Source organism: Mytilus edulis, chromosome 12, assembly GCF_963676685.1.
Source record: "Mytilus edulis chromosome 12, xbMytEdul2.2, whole genome shotgun sequence".
Classification (NCBI taxonomy): Eukaryota; Metazoa; Mollusca; class Bivalvia; order Mytilida; family Mytilidae; genus Mytilus; species Mytilus edulis.
In genome coordinates, this window is record NC_092355.1 from 49,876,182 (window position 1) to 49,901,771 (window position 25,590).

The 25,590-nt window shown below is 32.6% G+C and overlaps 1 protein-coding gene across 1 annotated transcript; it reads left to right on the forward strand.

Annotated features, from left to right (window-relative positions):
- The first annotated feature begins 11,019 nt into the window (after nt 1–11,019).
- LOC139497666 (glucose dehydrogenase [FAD, quinone]-like) lies at nt 11,020–24,711 on the forward strand. The gene is made up of 5 exons (XM_071285898.1): nt 11,020–11,109; nt 12,260–12,439; nt 15,761–15,972; nt 21,676–21,865; nt 24,527–24,711. Exons 2-5 carry the CDS (start codon nt 12,298–12,300, stop codon nt 24,709–24,711), a joined length of 729 nt encoding a protein of 242 aa, XP_071141999.1. The 5' UTR covers nt 11,020–11,109; nt 12,260–12,297.
- The last annotated feature ends 879 nt before the right edge of the window (nt 24,712–25,590 follow it).

The window sequence follows — 25,590 nt, forward strand, 5'->3', positions numbered from 1 at the left end:
AATCAAAGCTTAAAAGCTATTGCGAAACTGTCTGTTTTAGAGGTGGCGTGAATCAGATGTTTATACTAAACAATTCCAAAGATCTATTAGAGTACATACAATCTAAGACTCTTTTATCTTACAATAGTATTACAACACCTTTTCTACACTTCACACAAGTACTCCCCATTCCAAATAAAAGACAAATTAAAAGAGTTGGTAATGCTTCGATTCATAAAAAAGAATAGCACACTCAGAACAAGTATCTTGTCTTTGGGAGGAACCAATCTTACCTTAAAAAGAATTCCTCACATTCTCGATTTCAACTTTTCCAACATATAGTATTTATGGTCTTTAACTCAGCCCAATAGAGCTGGAAACAGTTTGTTTGTTTTACATAAAATATTTTAGGTTTTTGTAAAAATCAGATGAATGTAAAAGACGGCAAACGCTGCAGTAGATCGACCTGTTACCTTAGGCCAGCCTTAGATAGACGGAACTTGCAAGTCAGTTTGCGATCTCGTGTAACAAAGAAAATGAGGGGTTCTGTTTCTATATGTTTACTTTAAAGAACGTCTATGACCATGCGCAATTCTTAGTTCTCTACTATCAAAGTCGGAACAATTAAGATATGGCAAATAATGAAGAAGAGAGACAACTCATTGTTGCCTTTAATAAATGTTGTGTAATAGTACTATGGTACAAGCGGTTTAAATACTGGAGCTATCTTTGCTACCATTTCCATAAAAGCAATAGGTTTTATAGAGAACACAACAGTCCCGATAAAACAGTGATCCCGGCACAACAATTTTGAACGGCAACGGCAGAGCATCAGCCGTCATACATACGTATATAGTTTATACTTTGACTTTGAATTTTACGCCATCATGAGTTGGTTGGCCGTTATGAAATAACCTTTTCACAAATGATATCGGATATGTTCCTTACGTCGTAACTATAATCCCCTTCCCTTTAATGAATGTGACCTACCGAATTAGACTATTTACCGGATTTGTTCTAACATGAGCAACAAGGCGGGTGTCACATGTGGAGCAGGATTTGCTTACCCTTTCCGGAGCACCTGATATCACCCCTATTTTTGGTGGGGTTCGTGTTGCTTATTCTTTAGTTGTCTATGTTGTGTAATGTGTACTATTGTTTGTCTGTTTGTCTTTTTCATTTTTAGCTTTATTTTTTTATTTATAAGTTTGACTATCCCTGTGGTATCTTTCGTCTCTCTTTTACTCTATATATAATTTGATAAGTAATTCATAACACTTGAATATGTCGCCAAGACTAAATGACATCACGGAATTCCAATGGATGGCAATTAAAATTTCTTAAATTTGATTATTTAAGGGCGAAAGTTGTCTTATGTGAAAATGACTACTTTACACATTTTTTCAATTTCCGGGTCAATACCTCTGCAGGTGGACTTTCAGTCCCCGAGGGTATCATCAGCTCAGTAGTTAGAACTTCGGTACTGACATCATTCAATAAATCTTTCTAAAGTTGTCCTTTTATTAATTTTGAAATTATTAAGAAACTAAGATTTTCACTTCCTTAGGCAAAGTTGACTTTAAATGGGTTTGGCTATTTATTTTAGGCATTTTTGTCACATAACTCTTCAACGGTTTCGGTTTCGGATTTTAAATGTTTGGCCCTTTGAGCGTTTTGGAGGAAGGTAAATCCAGAAAAAGCGCTTCGGATGCTGCATGCATAAAATTTATTTTACATGTTGTTTCCATTTTTTTACAATAAAAATGACTATGAATCTAATATTAAATTTGAAATTAAAATTTACCCTTCAACTTACGTGCATTCACATTTAAATTATGTTTCGATATACAAATATTTTACTAAATTATGTTTCGATATACAAATATTTTACTAAATTATGTTTCGATATACAAATATTTTACTAAATTATGTTTCGATATACAAATATTTTACTAAATTATGTTTCGATATACAAATATTTTACTAAATTATGTTTGAATCCCATTGTATATCTTTCCTGCTTATAGACAAAAACTAAACATTTATCTATTATCTATGACATACAGGTTTTCATAAGGAATAACAAAGCTGTTGGAGTTGAATTTATAAAAGATGGAAAGAGGCAATGGATATTTGCAAAACATGAAGTTATTCTTTCAGCTGGATTCATACGCTCTGCTCAGATTTTGATGCTCTCGGGAATCGGCCCTCGCAAACATCTTCAACAAATGAAGGTAATATACAAAAAAAGGTGTTTTAACGTTTTGCAATTGAGATTAAGTAGGATATCTCGCACGTTTTTGGTAGCTTTGCTTTTGTTTTGTTTTTGCTTACACATACATTCTAGTTGAAACCGATTAACTATGTTTTTCGTTACCGTTGGTCCAAAGCAGAAATTGAAATGAATGCCACTCACCAATTTCATGCAAACTTTTGTTGGATTTAAACAAGTATTAATCGAAGTAAACAGCTGCACAGCTTATTCATATTCAGATAACATTTCACTTCAATCTTCAATGATTATTTACTGCTTTTTACTATCTTTTGTTTATTTGTGTCGTCTGCGTGCTTTATCATTGGTGTATATGCTATACTTTCATTGATTTGTAGTTGATTGGTTTCTTTTATGTTAATATGTACACAACTCCAAAATTCAAAACGTGATAAACAGTTTTGGAGTAAGATGTACTTATTCAAACAAAAAGTGAGAAGCATTGAAATGTTTCGTCCAGACAATACAATAGCTCCTTTGAACATAAACACCAACACACGTGTTTTACTCTACTGAATATACATATGCATACGTTGCCAATAGTAGTTTATCAAGGTACACATGTCACAATAAAAGGTGATGCATGTACCATATGACTATATAATACCTTCCTGCAGCAAGCGTTTAACTAACTAGTACAAGTGAACACGGTTACCAAGGAAGTCGAAAGTTGAAAGTCGAAAATGGCGGGAGATACGGCCATTTTTAAATGGCGACCGCTTGATCTCTACAAATTTATAAAAAAACAAGAAGTAATTGTAACAGGATGGTGTTACGAAGTCTCCCAAACAAAGCTCCCATAACTCGACATTCATATGGTCCCATGTTCATTTGATTTGATTTTTTGTCCCATACAAGAATATATATGGCTTACGGGTGTAGATGACCTTCCCTTTAATTTCATTTGATTTGTTTTATCGTCCATTCAAAAATATCTATGGTTTAGGGGTGGGGATCTGGACCGTTTACAAGATAAAAGCATATTCTCAAATTGAAGGGGGTGGGGATGACCCCCAGGGACTCCCCCTATATTTCATGTGATTTGTTTTATTGTCTATAATCATTTCTGAAGACTGTATGTATCTATGACTTACAGTTTTCAAGTTATATTCATTTGAAAATTTTAGAAAATAAAATTCCATAGGGTTCTATAGTAACCCCCTCCCTTCTGTCTGCCCCCCAAAATACCCCTCAATAGACCCCAATGCACAAACGAAAGATTGATGGCTTATAATTACCTAGACATATTAGTCTAACATCCTATAAAACCTTAAGTTAATCTGACCAGGGGTTTTGCAGAAATGCTGCGGACAAGTTCGTTTTTAATGTGGCGGAAGAAAAAGAAAAAGAAAAAGAAAAAAAGAAGAATAAAAATAATAAGAACTGAGCAAAAACGATAAGTCTCCAAACTTTGTTTCGGAGACTTAAAAATCGTGAAAATGATATTAGAGAAGACATTGATATGAAACCTAGTTAATAGAATAACAGTGCTGATTCCAATTGTCTAGTTGAGGAACATTTTTGAAAATATTACCCATATTGAAAGGCTGCCATCTTGAAAAATCTTGAAATTTTTAAACCCAAATAGGTAGCCATTATTCGATAAAAATAAAAAATGTAAAGTGACAAAAATATACAAATTTAATTGTTCGAGCTATATCAACAGGACAAAAAGCGAGCCTATCCCCCTCCCCTCTCGAGTTTTTTTTTCTGTTTTGTAGCGGGTACAAATAATTTTATATTTTCCGACAATGTACTTTTATTGTTTTTATCCAAAAGTTCACACCCAACACTTGAAACTTGTGTTTTTAAAATTTAAATCATGGTCTTTAATGCTTAAAAGTAATCGACATAGTTAAAACGCGGACCACGAAAAGGATATTAAAATGATCTATTACGATAAAAGCCATATTCATACTACCGCTTGTTCAACATAGAATAACAGGAGAAGTTTATTTTACAAGTACAACTAAAGCACAAAAAGATTTGTATACCTGTCATTTATAAAAGTTGGCTGATTATAGGATAATTTGTTTTGTTGATATTGGAAAAGGTGGTACATTGTACTTATAAAGTACTTTGAAATGTCAATTGAATTTTTTGAATTTTGTCACGTTGTACAACTGGAAATATTTACATGTAATCAATAGAATTTTTAAATGTTCTGTAACATATGTGTGAATAATTGTGATAATTTTCTTTGTCTGCAAATTTTTTTGAAAAAAGTACAATGCGTACTGACTAATTAGTTAAACGCTTGCTGCAGGAAGGTATTATATAGTCATATGGTACAAGCATCATAGATGACAAGAACTGTCATCTGAGGACTTCATATATTGATGGTTTGGAAGCTATCTTGAATGATAGCCATTTAACAAACATGAATTTTCAAGATGTCATTATTCGCTATTTCTATTAATTCACTGTTTGCATTCAAACTTTTTTGTTAATTTAAATTGGATATTCACAAAGTGGTCAGATAAGGCGTGCACATGTAAAGGAATGTTCACATATATCAGTTTTGCTTGGAAAATCCATGTTGACTGAATATTTTAAATAATGAAGAATGGAGATCCTTTAAAAATTCAAGGCTTTATTTATTGATTTGATTTATTTCCAGCAGTTCTTCTTGTACTGTTCTGCTATTTTCCCTAGCCAGGTTCATGCCAAAAGGAAACCTGGATGAATACCGTCAGTTAGGAGTGTGAAATTGGTTTTAGACTTTTTTCAGGTTTTCTGTGTTTTCCTTTTTTTCACTGTTGTATTGTAGATGAGGTCTGTGCTAAAATATGGAGAGTGGCGGTTAGATTAATCGTTTAGACTTCTTATTTCATGATTTAGTTGATATACTTGTTTGTTTAATTCTGTGTCTTGATCTACAAAAGTCTCTGGCTGAGGGTGACCTTTTTGTTTGTTGTATTCCAGGATTGAATATATAGGGTCTTTAAAAAAGTTACTTTACAGCCGGGGTATTTTTAAATGATGTTTATTACCTTGTTAAAATATTTTATTATGTGGTCTATGGTTTCGTCGCCAGTTTGTGATGTAATTGATATACACTTTCCTTGTTTAGATGTGAGGTCTCAAGTACCAAGCCAAACGTACAGCCAAATGTTACCAAGAGTTTTAACTTGTTCTGCAATGATATTTTCCAAATATTGAACACGTTTCTGGACTTTTTTTTTAGAAGATTTACTCTTACTCCACCATATAATTTCCCTTTCGTGCTATCTGTAAGGACTACCCAGGTACGGGTTTTTACGTCACCGTAAGGCAGCCTGTATTTTACCAGAAATGTTGTGAGACTGTTTAACGACGTGAATTTCCTTTGTTATATTTATCAGACAACGCACGAGTATTTACAGATTGAAAAATGAAAATATATATACAGCCAAATAGTGTTGTACCGGAATGGTTTTGTTGTTGTTGTACCTCCGGCGGGAAACATTTTACATTTGAATCGCAAACTACTTTGAAAGTCAATGTGTCCGTTCGTCCCACTTCAGGTTAAAGTTTTTGATCGAGGTAGTTTTTTTTAATGAAGTTGAAGTCCAATCAACTTGAAACTTAGTACACATGTTTCCTAATATATGATCTTTCTAATTTTAATGCCAAATTAGACATTTTCTTCCCATTTTCATGGTCCAAATAGCATAGCAAATTAAAGTGCGGATGGGGCGTCCGTGTACTAGGGACACATTCTTGTTTTTTGTAAGATGCAAGGATATTTTTTTATGTAATTATTATGTAACATATATGAATGAATATTTAATAATTTCAAAGCTGCTAACGTATCTTGTCATATACAATAATTATTTCTTGATTGCAACTCTGAAAATATTCTGATTTCTTCATGTTCTTTTACATGTTCATTAATACAATTGAATACTTTTGATACTTATATTATCTCTCTGTTTTCCGATAAATATTAAAACCAGAATGTTCTCTCCTCAGTCTATGATAAAAATTCACAAAATCACGTGGTTAAATCTTCAGACATAATTAATTTACATGTTACCATTACAAATCTATATGCACAATACCACATTATAAAATGACTTAGACACACACGATATACTGGGGTCGTTTCAAAACAAAATAATAATTGCGTTGTCATTATACTTGCTTAGAAACTTTCACACCAAAAACGCTTATAAGCATTCACATAATTAAAAACACATATGTTTTGTGAAAAGGCAAACAGGTTCTAATATTTTAACGATTTATTGACTGCGACTTATTCATTGTTGTTTTACTTTCCAATTTACTTTGATTGTTGAATATACAATGCCACGTGGTAGCCTAGCCATAGAAGGACTGTATCAAAGATGGAGATAACTCCCTGTATAAATGATGGAAATCTTTCGAGATGTTCCGAGAATTGTATTCTGACTTCTAGCCGAGATATCGAGTGGCACAAAGACACATCCTAAACACGCCAATATATAAGCGGGAACCCCTCAGGGGGTTTGCGCAAAAAATCCATCATTTAATTGACGACGAAAAATAACCAAAGAACCTTCGAAAGCTATGGGTAGCAGAATCGGTGGTCGTTTGATATTATTGTAATAGGCGTATACCCTTTTCGATTGCAAACTAAATGTCAATTGTTTTTCATACACAATGATATTAAAATCGTTACAAAAATCAGAAGATAGTTTTTTCGGCCCTTTTCTAAAGTCCTAGCTGAATCTCCCCTTGCATAGGTAACTTGATTTTTATGATAGAATTATTTGCCCTCACTTCACTCAGCATTGAATTTTTCATGCCAGACGGGAGAATTCAATAATTTTACCATATTTGCTGTTATACTTTAAGTGGGCATTTAGGATTGAATCTAACTGGAAATTGAAGTTTGATTGGCTGCGTTGAAACATGTCATTGACAATCGTATTACATCCCTGTGTCTTTAAAAGACGCAGAAGACAAATTTGGTAAAATTCAAATAGATTTGATGGAGAATTCATGCTTATATATCCCATTTGTACATCTTGAATAAATATTACAAGAATTTCAATTTGTACAATTCTTTCAAGAAATGCACAAAAGTATGGTTTGCAGACTGAATACAGTCAAAGGGGGGACATGCACAAACGTGTACGATGAGCTGTAGTTCTGTCACTTTTACCACCCAATACAGTTTTAGATGTTTGGTTTTTAATGAACTTGAAGGCATCGATGATGCAGAACCCTTACCATCAATCCTTATCTTTACAAACTATAAAACTATCTTCATGTATGTGAACACCGATAGCCTATTGAACCACAACGCAACATAAGGTCCTAGAACAAAAAACCATTACGAAGATGGCATAGTAAACTATAGAAGTTAGTAAAGGCACCTCAACCAAAGCATGATAAAGTTGTTGAGACAAAAAGATGCCTTCCATGCTCTCATACTTATCCAGTTCATAGCCTGTGGAAAACAAGTCCCAAGAAAGAGAAATACAGGGAAATAGATAATAGACTGCAAACACTGAAAACAAGGTAACATAATCAGTTTGACGAACTTTCTACTGTCGAGTATGGCGATGCTGCTTCTCATCTCATGCACATTGGTTAAGACTTTGTATTCTCTTGTATATTCAATAATATGTTATGTATTACTGTGTGAGTGCTATGATTAATGTCATGTTAGTGTACTTTTGGTGCTTTGTTTAGTGTTACTAAAAATTTAGTGCATTGATTCAAAGAATGATTTAAAAATTATTATTTAAATTTCAATTGATTTTATTTACTTTTATATTTTAATGTTTGCACCAAAATAAATGCAATTGCTTGTGAATACCATCACGCCTATAAGTTCTTTCGAATATTATTTACACAAAATGTGCTTTGAAAATATTTTATGAAATAATGTAATATCAATTATTTTTCTTTATTTTCCACAAGAGGTACCTGGGTTTTCCTTGATTCATCAGTTCTGTGTTTTTACAAAATAAGTCTTCATAATCCCATTGATAACATACAAAATATGTAGGAATAACCAGAATAAACCAGATAAAATGTGATAAAGTAAACAAAAGACATTTCCGTATATTTGTCCGCTACAGAGCATATGCCGATGACTTTAAGTTTAAGTTCGATACCAAAAAATATATATCAAAATATATCGCAAAACACTTTTGGGGACCCTCCTGAATTTTTAGTGTGGATAATATTTGGCGAATAAGTACTCTTAGACTAGACATTTCCCTGAAACATTTCATCTTCGATTTGTTAGAAAACGTACCCGAAGTTCTCAATGTCAACTTTAAATAGTCCCACGTAAAACTTTGAGCCCTACGTTCATATTGAAGACAAAATATTTTCCACAAATGAAAGGTTAGAGAATAGATGGCAATAAGTCCAGAATAAAAAAATGTTTAAAAAATATAGAGTTAAACGGGCCAAAAATAAAGAATATGTGGTTCTAACATAAAAAGAAAAGAAAAAAAAATAATCGCCTTAAAATTTAGAAAAATACAGAAATGATGGACCGTATTAGTTAATGTACATGCCAAATCAAGACCATTCACAAAAGTGTCTTAGTTATGTATGTTTTTTTCGTATTCATTTTTCCTATTCTAAAATTGATGACTATTAGTATTGTAATACATGTAAAATATATCTACTGCATCCTGTCCTTTTTCAGTTGACCTTTGTCGTGACACTTTATGTCATTCCAAAAGGCGCTTGGGGAACTGTTGATAACTACTTTTTATTATTATTATAATTACATGGTTCCATACTAAATATTAATATTCTTTGTGATAAGGGGCTACCTTAAAAACTAAAGATCGTAAAACAGAATTCAACAATCACAACTTGTAAATGGACATCAAATTGCACACACGGTTTTTGATGGTAAGTATCGACGATACCGTCAGTTTTTTGAGAGCACTATCAACAAAAAAGGTTCCATCAGTCAATTTTTGTGTTAATGTATGCTAACTAACTCTATCGTATGACGAGTTAAATATCGAGAGTAACTCTGATTTATATATTTAGCTTCGCCCCGAAAATAACACACGGTTTCATATTGGAATTATCGTTTTAAAGGAGATGATAAGGTTTCTCGTAAAAATGACGGAAATCCTAAGTGTTTGGTGCATCAAAGTCATGCTTTTTTTCTGGTAAAAATATTGTTTTCCACAAATTTGAATTAGCTAAATTTTCGTATGTTGATTAAAATTGTATTTTAAACTGAACAGGATGACCTTTTGTCGAGTTTGATGACACTGCCGGATCAAGAAATTTTGCATAAATGGGAGCCCAATGACTACCTAAGAGGGAGGCCCGCTCTGGTCATGTTTAAGTCATTCCCTATATAATCAACTTAATTTTTTCCCGGAAAAGAGGTGCCTGGACCCCCTGGACCCCCTGGCTCCCCTCTAAATCCGCCTCTGGATGTTGAATATTTATACAGAAATTTAGTTCAAAAACTTTTTTAAGAGTTATAGGCAGTTGGATTATAAAGTATGGTAACATTAATGCGTTTCTTTTGTTGCTGAGTGCATATAACATCTGTAGAACTAATTCTCATTTTATTAATATCTATATATACTGTTTTGTAATCTTTAAGTATTTTCAATGATATTAAGTTATAAAATTAATATATAAAGTTACGAAATGTCCCAATTGTGCATTTGATTAGAAAAAGTAGCCAATGTACTGAAGTTTTATTGAAAATTGTAAATGATTGGGTTAAGAATTATAGGATTATAATAAACACATTATTCTAGAGGTTACATGCATATACGTGAAACCTGGGTTGCTCTAGATTTACACATCGATAACCTCAGTCTAGAAAAATGTGTTTGATCCTATAGTAATTTTATATAAGTTACTGATAGTTGTTACTAAATTTAGTGTTATTATTAAATCAGACTATATCACGTATCTAATGTTTTATAGGTACAAAAAAAAAGAAATTAAAACAATGAAAAAAAAAAAAAAAAAAAAAAAATGGATTCCCAAGTAATGATTCAAATGGTGAATACCAACAACTTTACGTAGCGTTCACTGTTTAACCTACTCCAATATTTGTGCTAGATTGTTTGCATCCAGTTAAAACGAAAATTTAGAAAGCAAATCATGCGTTCGCGAGTATTAAAAAGTAGTAATTTTTGTTCTATGATAAGTTTTGCATTTTTTGTCGTTTTTTTTTCAATATGCTTTGTCTGTGTGGCTTTTTGTGTTTCTTTCTTGTGTGTGGTTTTGCTCTAGATCTGTACTGATACATCCAGTCGTTGTGTTTTTCAGCCGTGGTAAATGTTTCCTAATATATTTGTTTGATTCTATAGTGATTAAAATAATAATACAACGTAGACTGCTTTATCCCTATTTTGACATTTTTACCTATTATGTCTGGTTTTTTTTCTTAAAACATCGCTGTAGACTGTCATAATAGTGAGAGTTTGAGCTAGCTATAGAACCAGGTTTCACCATGCCAAAATGCTTGAACCAAGACAGTAACATGACAATTGTTGTCCATTTATTTGGTGTATTTGAGATTTTGATTTCGCCCCATGACTCGGGACATTCTGTTTTGAATTTTCCTCAGAGTTCAGTTATGTTTTGTGATTTAACTTTTTGTTCATAATCTAACATGCTTCATGTTTGACATGTACGAATACTTATCGAAGAAATGAACTATTATGCATAACATGTATTTATCGACTAAATGAACTGTAATTATACATAATCATGTATTTTTGTTCGTCACATATGCTCTGTTAAAATACACAAATATATCAGTAGGTGTTTTACCTGGTAAGTTAAAGTATGCATAATTTTTTATACTTTGTTGGATTGTTACATTTTTTTTAATGAGAACTACTGAAAAGTTAAGAATTAGAGGAGACGTATATTTTAAGGTAAGCTTTCTTTTGTAAATTAAATTTGTTATTCTGAAGATAAAAAAAAAGAAGTTAGAACTTCAATATTTAAATGGACAGTTTAAATTCCTAATCGTTTACAGTTTACTTTAGACATTTGCGTTTTGGAATTCAATTACTGTAAGATATTTGATTAACCCTTTCTTTTTAAATAGTATACATTATATCGGTAAGAAAAACATGGTTCTAATTTTTCGCGATGACATTAATAGATTTATCATAAACATTTTTTATTGATAATTATTCATTATTTAGAAAAAACTTGATATTTCTCAGCGTTTAGAAAATGGCTTATTCTTGTACAAAGTGATAAATAATCAAATAAACTTATCATAAATACCAGGAATCAATTTTGTATATACGCAGACGCTCGTTTCGTCTACAAAAGACTCATCAGTGACGCTCAAATCCAAAAAAGTTAAAAGGGCCAAATTAAATACGAGGTTAAAGAGCATTGGGGACCAAAATACCTAAACGTTTTGTCAAATACAGCTACGGTAATATATGCCTGAGGTAGAAAAGCCTAAGCATTTCAAAAATTCAGAATTTTGTAAACAGTTAATTCATAAATATAACCATATCAATGATAATCCATGTCAGTACAAAAGTGATGCTGACATGAAATATCAAAACCCTTTCAGTTCCACGTTAAATTATTTACTAATTTTTAAAACGATCACTATTCGTTGAAACACTTTTCAGTCTGAAATATTCGCAATAAAGTTACAAGTATGCCTTAAGCTACATGTATACTACGGAGTTTATAATGATCACTTTCAACTTGGGCTTAAATCCTCATCAAACATGCCCAAGTATTGTCTCACCTATAATTAGAATTCAATATGAATAATGAAGAAATATTTTCAAAATCAATAATGATAGTAATATTTATAAAAATGAAAAAAAAATATATAGTCAATTATAATCTAGTTTATTTTTTATTGATATTTTTACCTGGGTTTACCTGTAAAATGAATGCGCGCAAATGTAATCAAAAGCTACGCGCAAACGTAAAACACTTTAATCCCCAAATGCGCGCAAACATAGTGCGCCCGTTAACATATTTCTTTTCAGGCTTAAATTTAATCAAAGGTATCAAAATTTAACTTGATCTCTTTATTTTTTGTAGATATTTGTTATTTTCAGCCAGAAATTGGTCATTATAAAATGTTTTTCGCAGAAGTGATAGTCCGTAAATCGGCAATTGCATCTCTTGTTTACTTTCTTGCAATTATTCTTCCTGAACGGAAAGTAGATCCACCCGGAATCTATGAGAAACCCTTCACAGAAATGTATGATTATATTGTTGGTAAGCTTTTTTGAGGTGACTATTTTTGCTTAAAATAAGAAATCATGTAGGGTTACTACAGCCGGCAAACCTCGGATGACTCCGCTAATTGTTTGACTGAAAGGTTTGACGAGTGCAGCTTATTTTTAAAACGAAATAGTTATCAAAGGTACCGGGATTATAATTTAGTACGCCAGACGCGCGTTTCGTCTACATAAGACTCATCAGTGACGCTCAAATCAAAATAGTTATAATGCCAAACAAATAAAAAGTTGAAGAGCAATAAGGATCCAAAATTCCAAAAAGTTGTGCCAAATACGGCTAAGGTAATCTATGCCTGGGATAAAAAAAAATCCTTAATTTTTCGAAAAATTCAAAGTTTTGTAAACAGAAAATTTATAAAAATGACCACATTGTTGATATTCATGTCAACACCGAAGTGCTGACTATTGAACTGGTGATACCCTAGGGGACGAAACGTCCACCGAAAGTGTCATCTTTTTTTCTTCATAAATGATGGTCAATGTTGTGGATGATGAAAATGTCGGTTAACGATTGTATACCTGTATTCATGATACATTGTCCGACCATTTAATGTGGCAATATGTAACTTTAAATCAACGAGGTAAATTTGTTTGTAGTCAACATGTTCAATATATACTAATCTTGTCATTTGAAATAGACTCATGATATTTTTTTTCATAATTTAGTACACATATAGTCAGCTTTTATTATACATGGCATATGGTATCAAATATGTTTCTTTTTCAAAACCTACTGACATTTAATAACATCTTATTTTTAGAGGCGATTAGGTCTTTTAAAGAAATGAGAAACTGGGCGCTCTGAATTAAAACCGATCATAAACTTTTGTAAAATTACATCAATATTGATGTTTGTTATCATGGTTAATTAGAATACTCTACATACCTTGCAATATTAGATATACGTCACCTGTAATCAATCTCGTGTTTGACTTGTTAAAAGGCAGATCAATGAAATATTGGTATTCCGATAAAAGTGTTACGCGTAATGTATTTGTTTAAACAGAATTTTTTAGACAGGTCTGACTATTTTCTTTATCAATTCAATTGATGTTGATAGGTTTTAGACACACGTTAACTTCATATTGAACTGCTATCAAGCCGTTAAACGATAAAGTGAACTGCTATCAAGCCGTTAAACAATAAAAGAAACAGTCTGGTTCAATCAAAGACCAAGTGTGCTTCAAATTTTCATTGTGTCTTTGACCGATAAATAGACAATAACTGTTCAGTGTCTTTAAATATCAGCTGTATTTGTATGAGGCTCAGAAACAGATGCAGTGCGAGTTTTAGCGAGATATTATTCCTGTTTCGAGCAATTTAAAGAACATAAACAGTTATTAATTGTCTTTATCCTGCAATCAATATTGTATATTGTTTTTGCTTTGACACAAAAACTCACATGTTTGAGCTCACCCGGCCCGAAGGGCCAAGTGAGCTTTTCTCATCACTTGGCGTCCGTCGTCGTCCGTGGTCGTGCGTCGTCGTCGTTAACTTTTTACATTTTGAACTTCTTCTAAAGAACCACTGAATGGAATGAAACTAAACATGGCATGAATGTTCCTTATGAGGTGCTGACCAAGTGTTGTTACTTTGTAGCCGATCCATCATCCAAGATGGCCCCCAGCGGGGGACTTAGTTTAGCATATGACCCTATGGGAAATATATCCAAATGTCTTCTTTTAGAGAACCACTGAATGGAATAAAACAAAACATAGCATAAATGTTCCTTATGAGGTGCTGACCACGTGTTGTTACTTTGTAGCTGATCCATTATCCAAGATGGCCTCCAGCGGAGGACTTAGTTTAACATAGGACACTACGGGAAATACATACAAATGACTTATTTTAGTGAAACACTAAATGGAATGAAACCAAACATAACATGAATGTTTCTTAATACGATACTGACCAAGTGTTGTTACTTTGTTGCCATTGCAACATTCAAGATGACCGCCAGTGGGGGACTTAGTTTAATATAGGACCCTATGGGAAATGCATACAAAAGTCTTCTTCTAAGGAACCACTGAATTGAATGAAATCAAACATAGCATGAATGTTCCTATCCTTATGAGGTGCTGGCCAAGTGTTGTTACTTTTAGCCAAATTTTATATTTTTTTATATGATTTCAAAAACCCAAGTAGAATCATGTGAGCGATACAGGCTCTTGAGAGCCTCCAGTTGCATTTATTGTCAATTTAAAATTCCCTGAAGACCTCGTAGGAATACTAAAATCACACATTCAGATTCAGCTGGAGACGGGTTAATAAAAAAAGAACGTCGAATAGTCAACAATAATACATCGCCCGAGGTGAATAATTATCTATTCTAACATGACAACTTATTTCAACAGTAGAAAAAAAAATAACAAAACATTGTGTAATTTTAAACAGAAGTGGACGAGTTGTTCTACGCTTCAGAATATGAACCGAACTCGACATTCACGTAATATGTATGCTGAAATAGACATGGTTGATTTTCTTAAACATGTAAACATTCAAGTTTTGAAGTCGATGATTGTCGTCTTAGAAAATACTGCTATATGTTTGACTGTTTGAATCAAAAACATGATTCTTATTTCTCTGAAGAAATGTTCGAAAACTAGCAGAACGTATAAAAGTAATCGCGAATTCGCATAAGGTAAAACAATACGTCATTGGAATGCGACTGCAATACACATCCGTAGATCACGTAGAAATTAATAAACATGTTGTTTTCTATTTTTTACATCACTGAGTCGATACCTCTGCTAATGGACTATCAGTCCCCGGGAGTATCATCAGCTCAGTAGTGAGTGATTCGGTACTGACATGATTTAACAAACTTTACTAAAAATTTTCGTTTATAAATTTTCAAATTATTTTGCAACTAAGGTTTCAACTCCCGCAGGCAAAGTTGGCTTAAGATGAATTTGGCTATTTCTATTAGATATTTTGACATATAGCTCTTCAACGATTTTCGGTACTTATACATCTTCGGATTTTAAATGTTTGGCTTTGAGCGTTCCTGATGAAGGTAAATCCAGAAAAGCGCTTCGGACGCAAGAAATTATTAAACGTGTAGTTTTCCATTTTTTGTTCATACAACACAAGTCCGGCAGTGGGTGGAGCTTTAGAGCGATATCTGTATAGTATACAGATACAGCATAGCGATATCTGTAAGGCTGTATCTGTTTATAAGACACCCAATTTTGGTTAAAAGAAGTTCTAAAACACGACTATTTATCAAGTGAACTTACTGTACGGCTAGCGACTACACAACGTAAACTTTAGTTTTTTTTGTAATTATATTTTGTAGTGGGAGCTGGTTCTGCAGGTAGTGTAGTTGCCACTCGGCTTTCGGAAGATTGTGATACTTCAGTTCTTCTGCTGGAAGCTGGAATATCAGATTTGGAACCTGATGACGTAACTCAAATACCATCTCTATGGGCTTCCCTTATAGGTTCAGAAAAAGATTGGGGATATCGTACTGTTCAACAAAAGTACTCCCATCTTGCTTATGAAAATGAGGTAATATCTTTTTTGATATAAATAATTTTTTGAATAAAGTAAATATTGACAATGGAACTTCTCATAGGAACTCCTTTTACGGCTAAAACTGTATTACTTTTACTATGAAGTTTTGAAAAAAATCATATCCTGGAATTGAAAGTTCATATACCTTACTATTTTTTCAAAGGCCAAATTATAGGACTGTGCGGCATATCGATCTTCAACGTGAATATGCCCCGAACTTCTCATAATTTAAACTAACACTAATATTCATAATTACTCCTACTTCCACTTTAGGGTTACCACATATTTCAATATAATCAATATACACATGTATATTTACTGGTAACATTCCAAAGTTATGTCTCTATGAGATGCAACACAAAGAGCATGACTTGGAACCAGTATGTAAACAAAATTAATTTTCTATAAATAATCTAGATCTCCCCAAAAAAGGAGTAGTTTGAGAAACAGCTGTATTTACAATACACAACCTAATCAAACATATATTCAAATAGAAAACTCTCTGAAACCAGTTTTTCTCACATGAATACTCATTTACCAGAATTATAGCCTTATAGAAATTACTGCATACACTCAAATTTTTACTTCACAGTACATTTTTATACCCTCTCCCCTATTTCAATTTTTGAGAAATTTGAAACTCTAATTATTGACAACTTACCCTATTTAAGATAAATATAACTATTTACACCACTGGGTCGATGCCACTGCTGGTGGACGTTTCGTCCCCGAGGGTATCACCAGACCAGTAGTCAACACTTCGGTGCTGACATAAATATTAATATTGTGGTCTTTTTTATAAATTTCCCGTTTACAAAACTTTGACTTTTTCGGAAAACTAAGGATGTTCCTATCCCAGGAATAGATTACCTAAGCCGTATTTGGCACAACTTTTTGGAATTTTGAATCCTCAATGCTCTTCAACTTTGCACTTGTTTGACTTTTTAAATATTTTGATATGAGCGTCATTGATGAGTCTTATGTAGACGAAACGCGCGTCTGGCGTACAAAATTATAATCCTGGTACTTTGATAACTATTTACACCACTGGGTCGATGCCACTGCTGGTGGACGTTTCGTACCCGAGGGTATCACCAGCCTAGTAGTCAACACTTCGGTGTTGACATGAATATCAATATTGTGGTTATTTTTTTATAAATTTCCCGTTTACAAAACTTTGAATTTTTCGGAAAACTAAGGATGTTCCTATGCTAGGAATAGATTACCTTAGCCGTATTTGGCACAACTTTTGAGAATTTTGGATCCTCAATGCTCTTCAACTTTGTACTTGTTTGGCTTTTTAAATATTTTGATATGAGCGTCACTGATGAGTCTTATGTAGACTAAACGCGCGTCTGGCGTACAAAATTATAATCCTGGTACTTCGATAACTATTTACACCACTGGGTCGATGCCACTGCTGGTGGACGTTTCGTCCCCGAGGGTATCACCAGCCCAGTAGTCAACACTTCGGTGTTGACATGAAAATCAATATTGGGGTCATTTTTATAAATTTCCCGTTTACAAAACTTTGAATTTTTCGGAAAACGTAGGACTTTCTTATCCCAGGCATAGATTACCTTAGCCGTATTTGGCACAACTATTTGGACTTATGGATCCTCAATGCTCTTCAACTATATATTTGTTTGACTTTATAAATATTTTGATTTGAGCGTCACTGATGAGTCTTATGTAGACGAAACGCGCGTCTGGCGTACAAAATTATAATCCTGGTACTTTGATAACTATTAACACCACTGGGTCGATGCCATTGCTGGTGGACGTTTCGTTCCCAAGGGTATCACCAGGTCAGTAGTCAACATTTAGGTGTTGACATGAATATCAATAATATGGTAATTTTTATAAATTTCCTGTATACAAAACTTTGAATTTTACGAAAAACTAAGGACTTTCTTATCCCAGGCATAGATTGCCTTAGCCGTATTTGGCACAACTATTTGGACTTATGGATCCTCAATGCTCTTCAACTATATATTTGTTTGACTTTATAAATATTTTGACATGAGCGTCACTGATGAGAATTTTGTAGAAGAAACGCGCGTCTTGCGTACTAAATTATAATCCTGGTACCTTTTATAACCAATTAAGATATAAATTCACTTTAAATGTTATAGAGATGACTGCTAACATCTGATTTTTGCATAACTTCCAGGCATAGTTATTGTTTTCCGCATAAAGACATTTGAAATCATAAAATCATAGCATTTACAAGTTAAATTGTATGTTTTATGACCCAGGGGTAGACAATTTTTTTTTTTATTTTTTATTTTTTTTTCAATAGTCAGGATTTAACATCACCCTTACAGCACCACCTGACTAGGGTGTTACAGGGTTTCAAATATATAACAACAATAGACTATTGTTTTATCAAGATTTACACAAACTAAAAAATAAATATTTTGAAAATCTTTTTTTTTTCTCTCTCTCTTTCACACTCTCTCTCTCCTTCTTTCTCACTCTCTCTTTCTCTCTTTTTTTCACAATCTCTTCATATAGAAATATCTATAGATTATTTTAAAATAGAAGAAAAAAAAAAGAAGGTTTACATGTGCTATGCATATATTACATGTTGTTTGCTCTGTTCCATAAATAGGTCAAAAAGATATATATATTGATATAAATTTGGTTGTTAGATTACCATTCAGGATAAATAATTAGCATAGGGGCCCAAAGTTTTTCAAGTTCAAAAACTTTGTTGTATTTTCTTGCTGTATATAACTCTAAGTTATAAAAGTTTCTCAGTCTATTTTTTAATTCAATTGCATTTGGAAGCTTTTCTTCTAGCTTGCATTTATATATGTATTTTTTGGCAAAAATTACAAGAAAATTTAAAAATAAGCTTTCTTCTACAAAACCAAGAAAAAAGTTTTTTTTGTTAAAATCAATGTTAACATAGAAATTTTTCAGGCAAGCACAAAACAAATATAAAAAATTTGATGTCACTTGACAATCATAAAATAAATGTCCAATAGTTTCATCTTCACATCTACAAAAAGAACATAACTTTGTATCTTTGATTTTAATCTTATATAAAAATGTATTTGTAGGAATAGTCCTATGTAAAAACTTATATTGGAAATTATACAAATATGTATCTCTACAACATTTCTGAAGTATACAAAAGTATTTTTTCCAGTCTTCAATGTTAGAATGCAGCTCATCCTCCCATTTTGAAAATTTTACAACTGGAGGATGTGCACATTTTACAATAAGATTATTATATATGAATTTGATATTTTTACTGCTAGTAATTTTCTCCAAAATTTTTTCCTGCGGAGTAAAATTTTCTAAGTCAGTATCAGTGTTTTCCCTAATACACTGTTTTACCTCCATAGGGATATTTGATATTAAACTGTAATAGTGCATATAATTATTTGTCTGAACTTTTTGTTTAATCTGATCAAATGTGAAAAAATCTCTTCTTTGATGGTCAAAAATGTGACAGAGGTTTTGCACACCGGCAACTCCCCATCTGTTAAATAATGAGAAATCTTCTGTTTTCACAAAATTCAAGATATCCATCGAGAGACACTCCTTGACATCAGTTTTAACATGTGGTTTAGATGAGTGTAAAGCTTGAAAAACATCTTTCCAAAAAGGATTGCTGAGTTGATTTCCAATCTCTAAAAATTTGAAGTTTTGTAAAGAAAAAGATCTTGCACCCCCAAATTTTTTCAATATCAACTTAAGAATATTTTGCCAGTCCCCATTCAAATTTGAAAAAAATCGCCTCACCCAACCGACTTTAAGATAAAAGTTGAAAGATTGTAAATGAACCATTTTCAAACCTCCCTCCTTTTTATCTGCAATCAGTGTATCACGTTTGATTTTTTCTGTTTTTCCATCCCATATAAAATTAAAGAATAATCTGTTGATTTCATTCAACATGGATTGACATATATTAGGTAAAGATGTAAGCAAATGAATCAATTTCGGAAGTGCAAGAGTCTTAATAACAGTAACCTTGCCAAGTAGTGTTAGCTTCCTATGCTGCCAACTTTTCAATAATTTTGAAATATCAATGATTTTTGCTCTGAAATTCAAACTGGGCATACACTCTAGATCCAAAGAGAAATTTAATCCTAAAACCTTAAAGTTTGAACAGGACCAGCTTAGATTTGTTTCAGGACATAAAACCAAGTCAGAATATCTCTTACTTCCAATCCAAACAACTTTTGTTTTAGTTGTATTTATCTTTAATCCTGAGACTTTGTGAAATTTTTCAAAACAAGAAAGGGTCTCTTTTAATGAATCTTCACTTCCATCCAGTGTAAGAAACGTATCATCTGCATACTGACTAATGAGTGGCAGATTCCCATTTATATTCACCCCTTTTATTTTTGGATTCCCTTTTAGCTGTATGGCAAGTAATTCCACCCCAATAATAAACAAATAGGGAGATAACGGGTCCCCCTGGCGACAGCCTCTTTCAAGGTTGAAAAATTGGGACATATTACCATTATTAATGACACAGCTCTTTGCATCTGCATAAAGCACATCAAACCATTTACAAAAAGAAGGACCAAAATTAAAACTAATCAAAGCCTGCTTTAAAAAATCCCATTCTATAGAATCAAAGGCTTTTTCGAAATCTACTAGTAATAACAATCCTTCTATATCATTTTTTTCTAGATAGTGCATTAAATCATATAGAAGTCTAGTGTTCTCTCCTATGAATCTCCCTTTCATAAAGCCCTTTTGTGTGTCACTAATAATGGCGAACAGTACCTTTTTAGCTCTACCAGCAAGAACTGCAGATGCAATTTTCATATCTGTGTTCATTAAGCTGATCGGTCGCCAGTTACCCATGTACCTCCTATCTTTCCCTTCCTTAGGAATACAAGTAATAATACTTTGGTATTGAAAATCTGAAAAATGGCCCAACTCATATCCAAATTGCAGAGATCTAAAGACAAATGGACCAATATCTTTCCAAAAAAATTTGAAAAAATCCACTGTAAATCCATCAGATCATGGAGACTTTCCATTTTGCATCTGTTTTAAAGCTTCCCCACATTCCCTTAAAGATAAGTTTCCCTCACAAAGAAGTTTTTGTTCTGCACTGAGTTTTATGTCATGTTTAAAAAATTGATTGTCATCATTACTGAATGACTTAGATGTATAAAGTGTCCTATAAAACTGCTCCTGTTCAAACAATATTTTAGATTGATCAGAAATTTGATTACCTTGGTCATCAATGAGTTCAGACAATTTTACATGTTTTATGCCTCTGGGGCCTCAAATTTCCTAAATTATTTTGCTGTTTCTAGCAGTATAAAATATTTAGTACATATTTAGGATAGAACACATTATTGTTAGTATTGTTGAGATATTTGTGTATTGCTAGCTTGTATTTTCTGATACCGCGCAGACAAAAAACGCAGATTTAGCCGTTACTGCTTACTATTTGGTTTTCGACAGGACACAAACACCCCGAAGCCAAACCCGATATGAATTTCATTAACCCTATTAATACCGTATTAGAACAATTGAACTCTGTGTAACCAGTTTATCCTGATTTTGTTATATCTATTCAAATTCAATATTAGCAGACTATCAACCAAATTTATTTTAATTTAAAACTGAGAAAAAATATTATGATATTCAAAAATACTTAACTTTTTTGACAGGAAAGATGCACCTTTTATTTTTCTATTTCATATATCATAAACATAGAGAGCTTACATAGCACAAGGCAAAGTGCTTGGTGGTTCATCGTCGATAAATGCACAAAATATTGTAAGAGGCAGTCGTAACAACTATGATCAGTGGGAACACGAAGGGGCAGTCGGTTGGGGATACGACGATGTTCTGCCCTTCTTCAGAAAACTCGAAAATGCTACAGATACATCTTACGGAGACTCAAGTAGGATATACTTTTATTCTTGGAGAATACTATTGTAGTATTATATTTACCAAACCAAACTTTACTCAAGGCTAGTTAATGAAGACATCCAACTAACGGAAATATGTACTAATTTTTACGAACAAAAAGACGTTGAATACTAAAACCGATGCTTTATTACTATTTGAGTTGTAATTCTATCTGCTTTTTCATTTTTTTCTCCGTTTAAAACGTTAGGATATATAATAAATTAAATGAGAAATAACATGATGTCATATTATTAGTTACATGGTGTATTGTTGACCTAATACGATATATATCGGGTGAGTAAATTCTATACGTGTTGAGAGTTAACCCATATCGAATTTACTGACCCAGATATATCGTATTACGTCACTAGCACTTGTGTAACGAATTTTTCCAAACGAGTATCTACACATGTGATATTTTGACTAGCGGCCTAGAAAAGTGATCATGTCTTAAAAGTTAAAATACTACTTCAATTTGTCCATACACAACACAAATGCCAACAATGAATTTTGTTTAGCTTTAATGAATTCATTTCGATCGTTCATTACATGTATCAATTTCTTCATCTGTTGAATCCTATCTGATTTCTTTTTTTCTTAAAAGGCCAAGTGAGCTTTTCTCATCATTTGGCGTAATTCGTCCGTTGTCCATCGTCCGTCGTCGTCGTCTTCGTCCGTCGTACATCGTCCGTCATCGTCGTCGTTGTCGTCCGTCGTCTTCGTCGTAAACTTTTACAAAAATCTTTACCTCTGAAACTACTGGGCCAAAATCAACCAAACTTGAAACAAATGTGTCCAGTGATCCGGCCAACCAACCAAGATGGCTGCAGTGGCTCAAGATAGAACATAAGGCGGTAAAATGTAGATTTGGCTTATAAATCTGAACCCAATGCATTTAGAACAAATCTGCCATGGAGTTAAATTGTTTATCATATCAAGATAAACTACCCTGTAATTTCAGATGAATCGGACAACCGGTTGTTGGGTTGCTGTCCCTGAATTAGTAATTTTAAGAAAACTTTCCGGTTTTGGTTATTATCTTGAATATTATTTAGATGAGATAAACTGTAAACAGCAATAATGTTCAGCAAAGTAAGATGTGCAAATAAGTCAGCATGACCAAAATGGTGATTTGACCCCCTTAAGGAGTTATTTCCCTTTATAGTCATTTTTTACCAGTTTTTCTTAAATTTTTGTTATCTTTTACAAAAATCTTCTCCTTTGAAACAACTGCGCCAAATTTAACATAACTTAGCCACAATATTTAATAAGACTATCTAGTTTAAAATTGTCTGTGGTGACCCAGCCAACCACCCAAGATGGCCGCCATGGGTAAAAAAACCAGAGTTTGGCTTTTAACTCTGAAACCAAAGCATTTAGAGTACATCTAACATGGTGTTAAATTGTTTATCTATCTGCTCTGTAATTTTCAGATGAATTGTACAACTGATTGTTGGGTTGCTGCCCTCCGATTGGTAAACTATAAGGACATTTTGTTTTTGGTTATTATCTTGAATATTATTATAGATATAGATTAACTATTAACAGCATAATGTCAGCAAATAAAAATCTACAAATAAGTCAACATGACCAAAATAGTCAGTTGACCACTTATTGTCCTTTATACATTTTTAGCAATTTTCATTAATTTGGTAAATTTTTGTAAATTTTTACAAAATGTTTTCCTCTCTAACTAAAGGGCCAAGTTCATTAGAGAAAATTGCAAGTAGTAAGAATGTGCAGTAAAATAAGATCTACAAACACATCACCATCACCAAAGACAATTGTGTCATGAATCCATCTGTGTTCTTTGTTTGAGATGTACATAGACCAAGGTGAGCGACACAGGCTCTTAACTAGTTTGTTTTCTAAGGAAATTAACACCATTATGCCTACAATAAAAACTTGGTAGCTTTAACTAGGTTTTATGAACTTATTTCAACTTTTTATTATTAATTTCCTCCTCTAAATAACCCTTTCAGAGTTTTCCTCAACACTTTGTTGTTTTTATGGTTATGGGATCTTTTTTGTTTTGATACTTACCTCATATGGTAACTAAGCATTTAAGATAACTAACCCTATAGTTTTTGAGACACCTTATATCAAATACACATAGTCAGTCCTTTAACCAATCAACTATAGGAGGGAAGAGTAGAGTTGTCATGCCATTAAAATAAATTTACAAGCTGTTTTGTTAGATTTTGAAAATCATTCCACATCTCTTTATTGTTGTAATTAAATTAAAATTCCTTGAAAACCTAAGGTAGATGTATACCAAGCATAGAGGCCTTAGCCAAGTTGGCCATAACCTTTTAAAACTTATATTCATAATTCCATGTTTTTCAAATTCTTAATATTATTTATAATCTAGCTGTTTAAATTCAATGCAAAATGAAGATCTGAAGTATGAAGCTATTACCTATGATCTTTGGTAAGGTTTAAATGTTGCAAATAATATGGAGCAATCTTATATTATTATTGGCAAAATGAGTCTTTATACATATATATATACCCTTTCTATATACTGCTTATATTTCTTAAATCAATCACAAAGTACACCAAATTATCACAAATCATGAACAGAAGGATTGGTTTATAATCAATTGCAGACAATTTCGTTTCAGTCATATATGAAAGTTCAAATGTTTTATAGCTTTACGAGGACTTCATGGACCTATAGTAATAAAAGAGACTACTGGGAGTATTTTACAGTCATTTTACCAAACAGCGGCAAAAGAAATTGGATTTTCTACAGTAGATTGTAATAGTGATGATCCGATAGGTAGTTTACAAGTTAATAATTTAATTTTGAATGTAACGCAACCTCTGATTAGATGATTGTTTTTTGTCTATCAGCTCATGGACGTAATTTCTTCATGTGACCGTGACGTCTTCAACGTTGTTTTTTTATAATTTACTCTGGCTTTAAATTAAATTATAAGGAATGACTGTAATATTTTGTCTGTCTATTAGAAATGACATCATAAATGCCGTGCACACAAAACAAACAGTAATATGCTAAGATCTGATATGTAGATTATTAGGGTGGTTTTTCACTATAATGAATACACATACGTGTCTTGCACGGTCGGTAGTTATTATTTAGAGCGATCAAAGAAAACTGAAAACAAGAGTTTACAGTTTGCTGCCTTTATTCAAATCTAGTTAATCTATTTTACCATTAAACAAGTCAAAATAAAAACAAAATAAGTAAAAACATAAAATGAAGGATGCACTTATGCTAAAAAAATAAATCTACAATTTAGTATTGATACTGTCAGTCATAAGAGCATTAGTAAAGGAACAGAGTGAGCTAAATTAAGTCCTGGTTGAATCGGACCGGGGTTCTTAACAAATTAATTTGTTTAATGAAACTATCAAACAAAACTCTCAGAGAAGTGTGATTATCAACTAGTTAAAAAAAGCAGGTTTAACTCGCCATTTTTTAACAATGATTTAAGTCACTTTAAAATTCAACATAAACGTCATGACACTTACCAAAGAGGAAATCCTTGATAATAGGTCTGTTCTATGTTCCTTTTGAATTTCAACCAAAGATATAGAACTATATCTTACATAACTGTATTCAGTACCCATGGCCAATAAGTTTCCTTACAAATAACTGTATACTGGTAGGTCTTCCAATTACTCCACGAAACCTCTTTCTAAATAATAAATATCTATTCCATCAGCAATCAAAGCTTAAAAGCTATTGCG

Excerpts from the sequence above, each read along its gene's own strand:
- LOC139497666 (XM_071285898.1), top strand. The coding sequence starts at position 12,298 with ATGTTTTTCGCAGAAGTGATAGTCCGTAAATCGGCAATTGCATCTCTT. Across the intron at positions 12,440-15,760 it reads AATGTATGATTATATTGTTG|TGGGAGCTGGTTCTGCAGGT; the intron begins GTAAGCTTTTTT and ends TATATTTTGTAG. Across the intron at positions 15,973-21,675 it reads ATCTTGCTTATGAAAATGAG|AGAGCTTACATAGCACAAGG; the intron begins GTAATATCTTTT and ends TCATAAACATAG.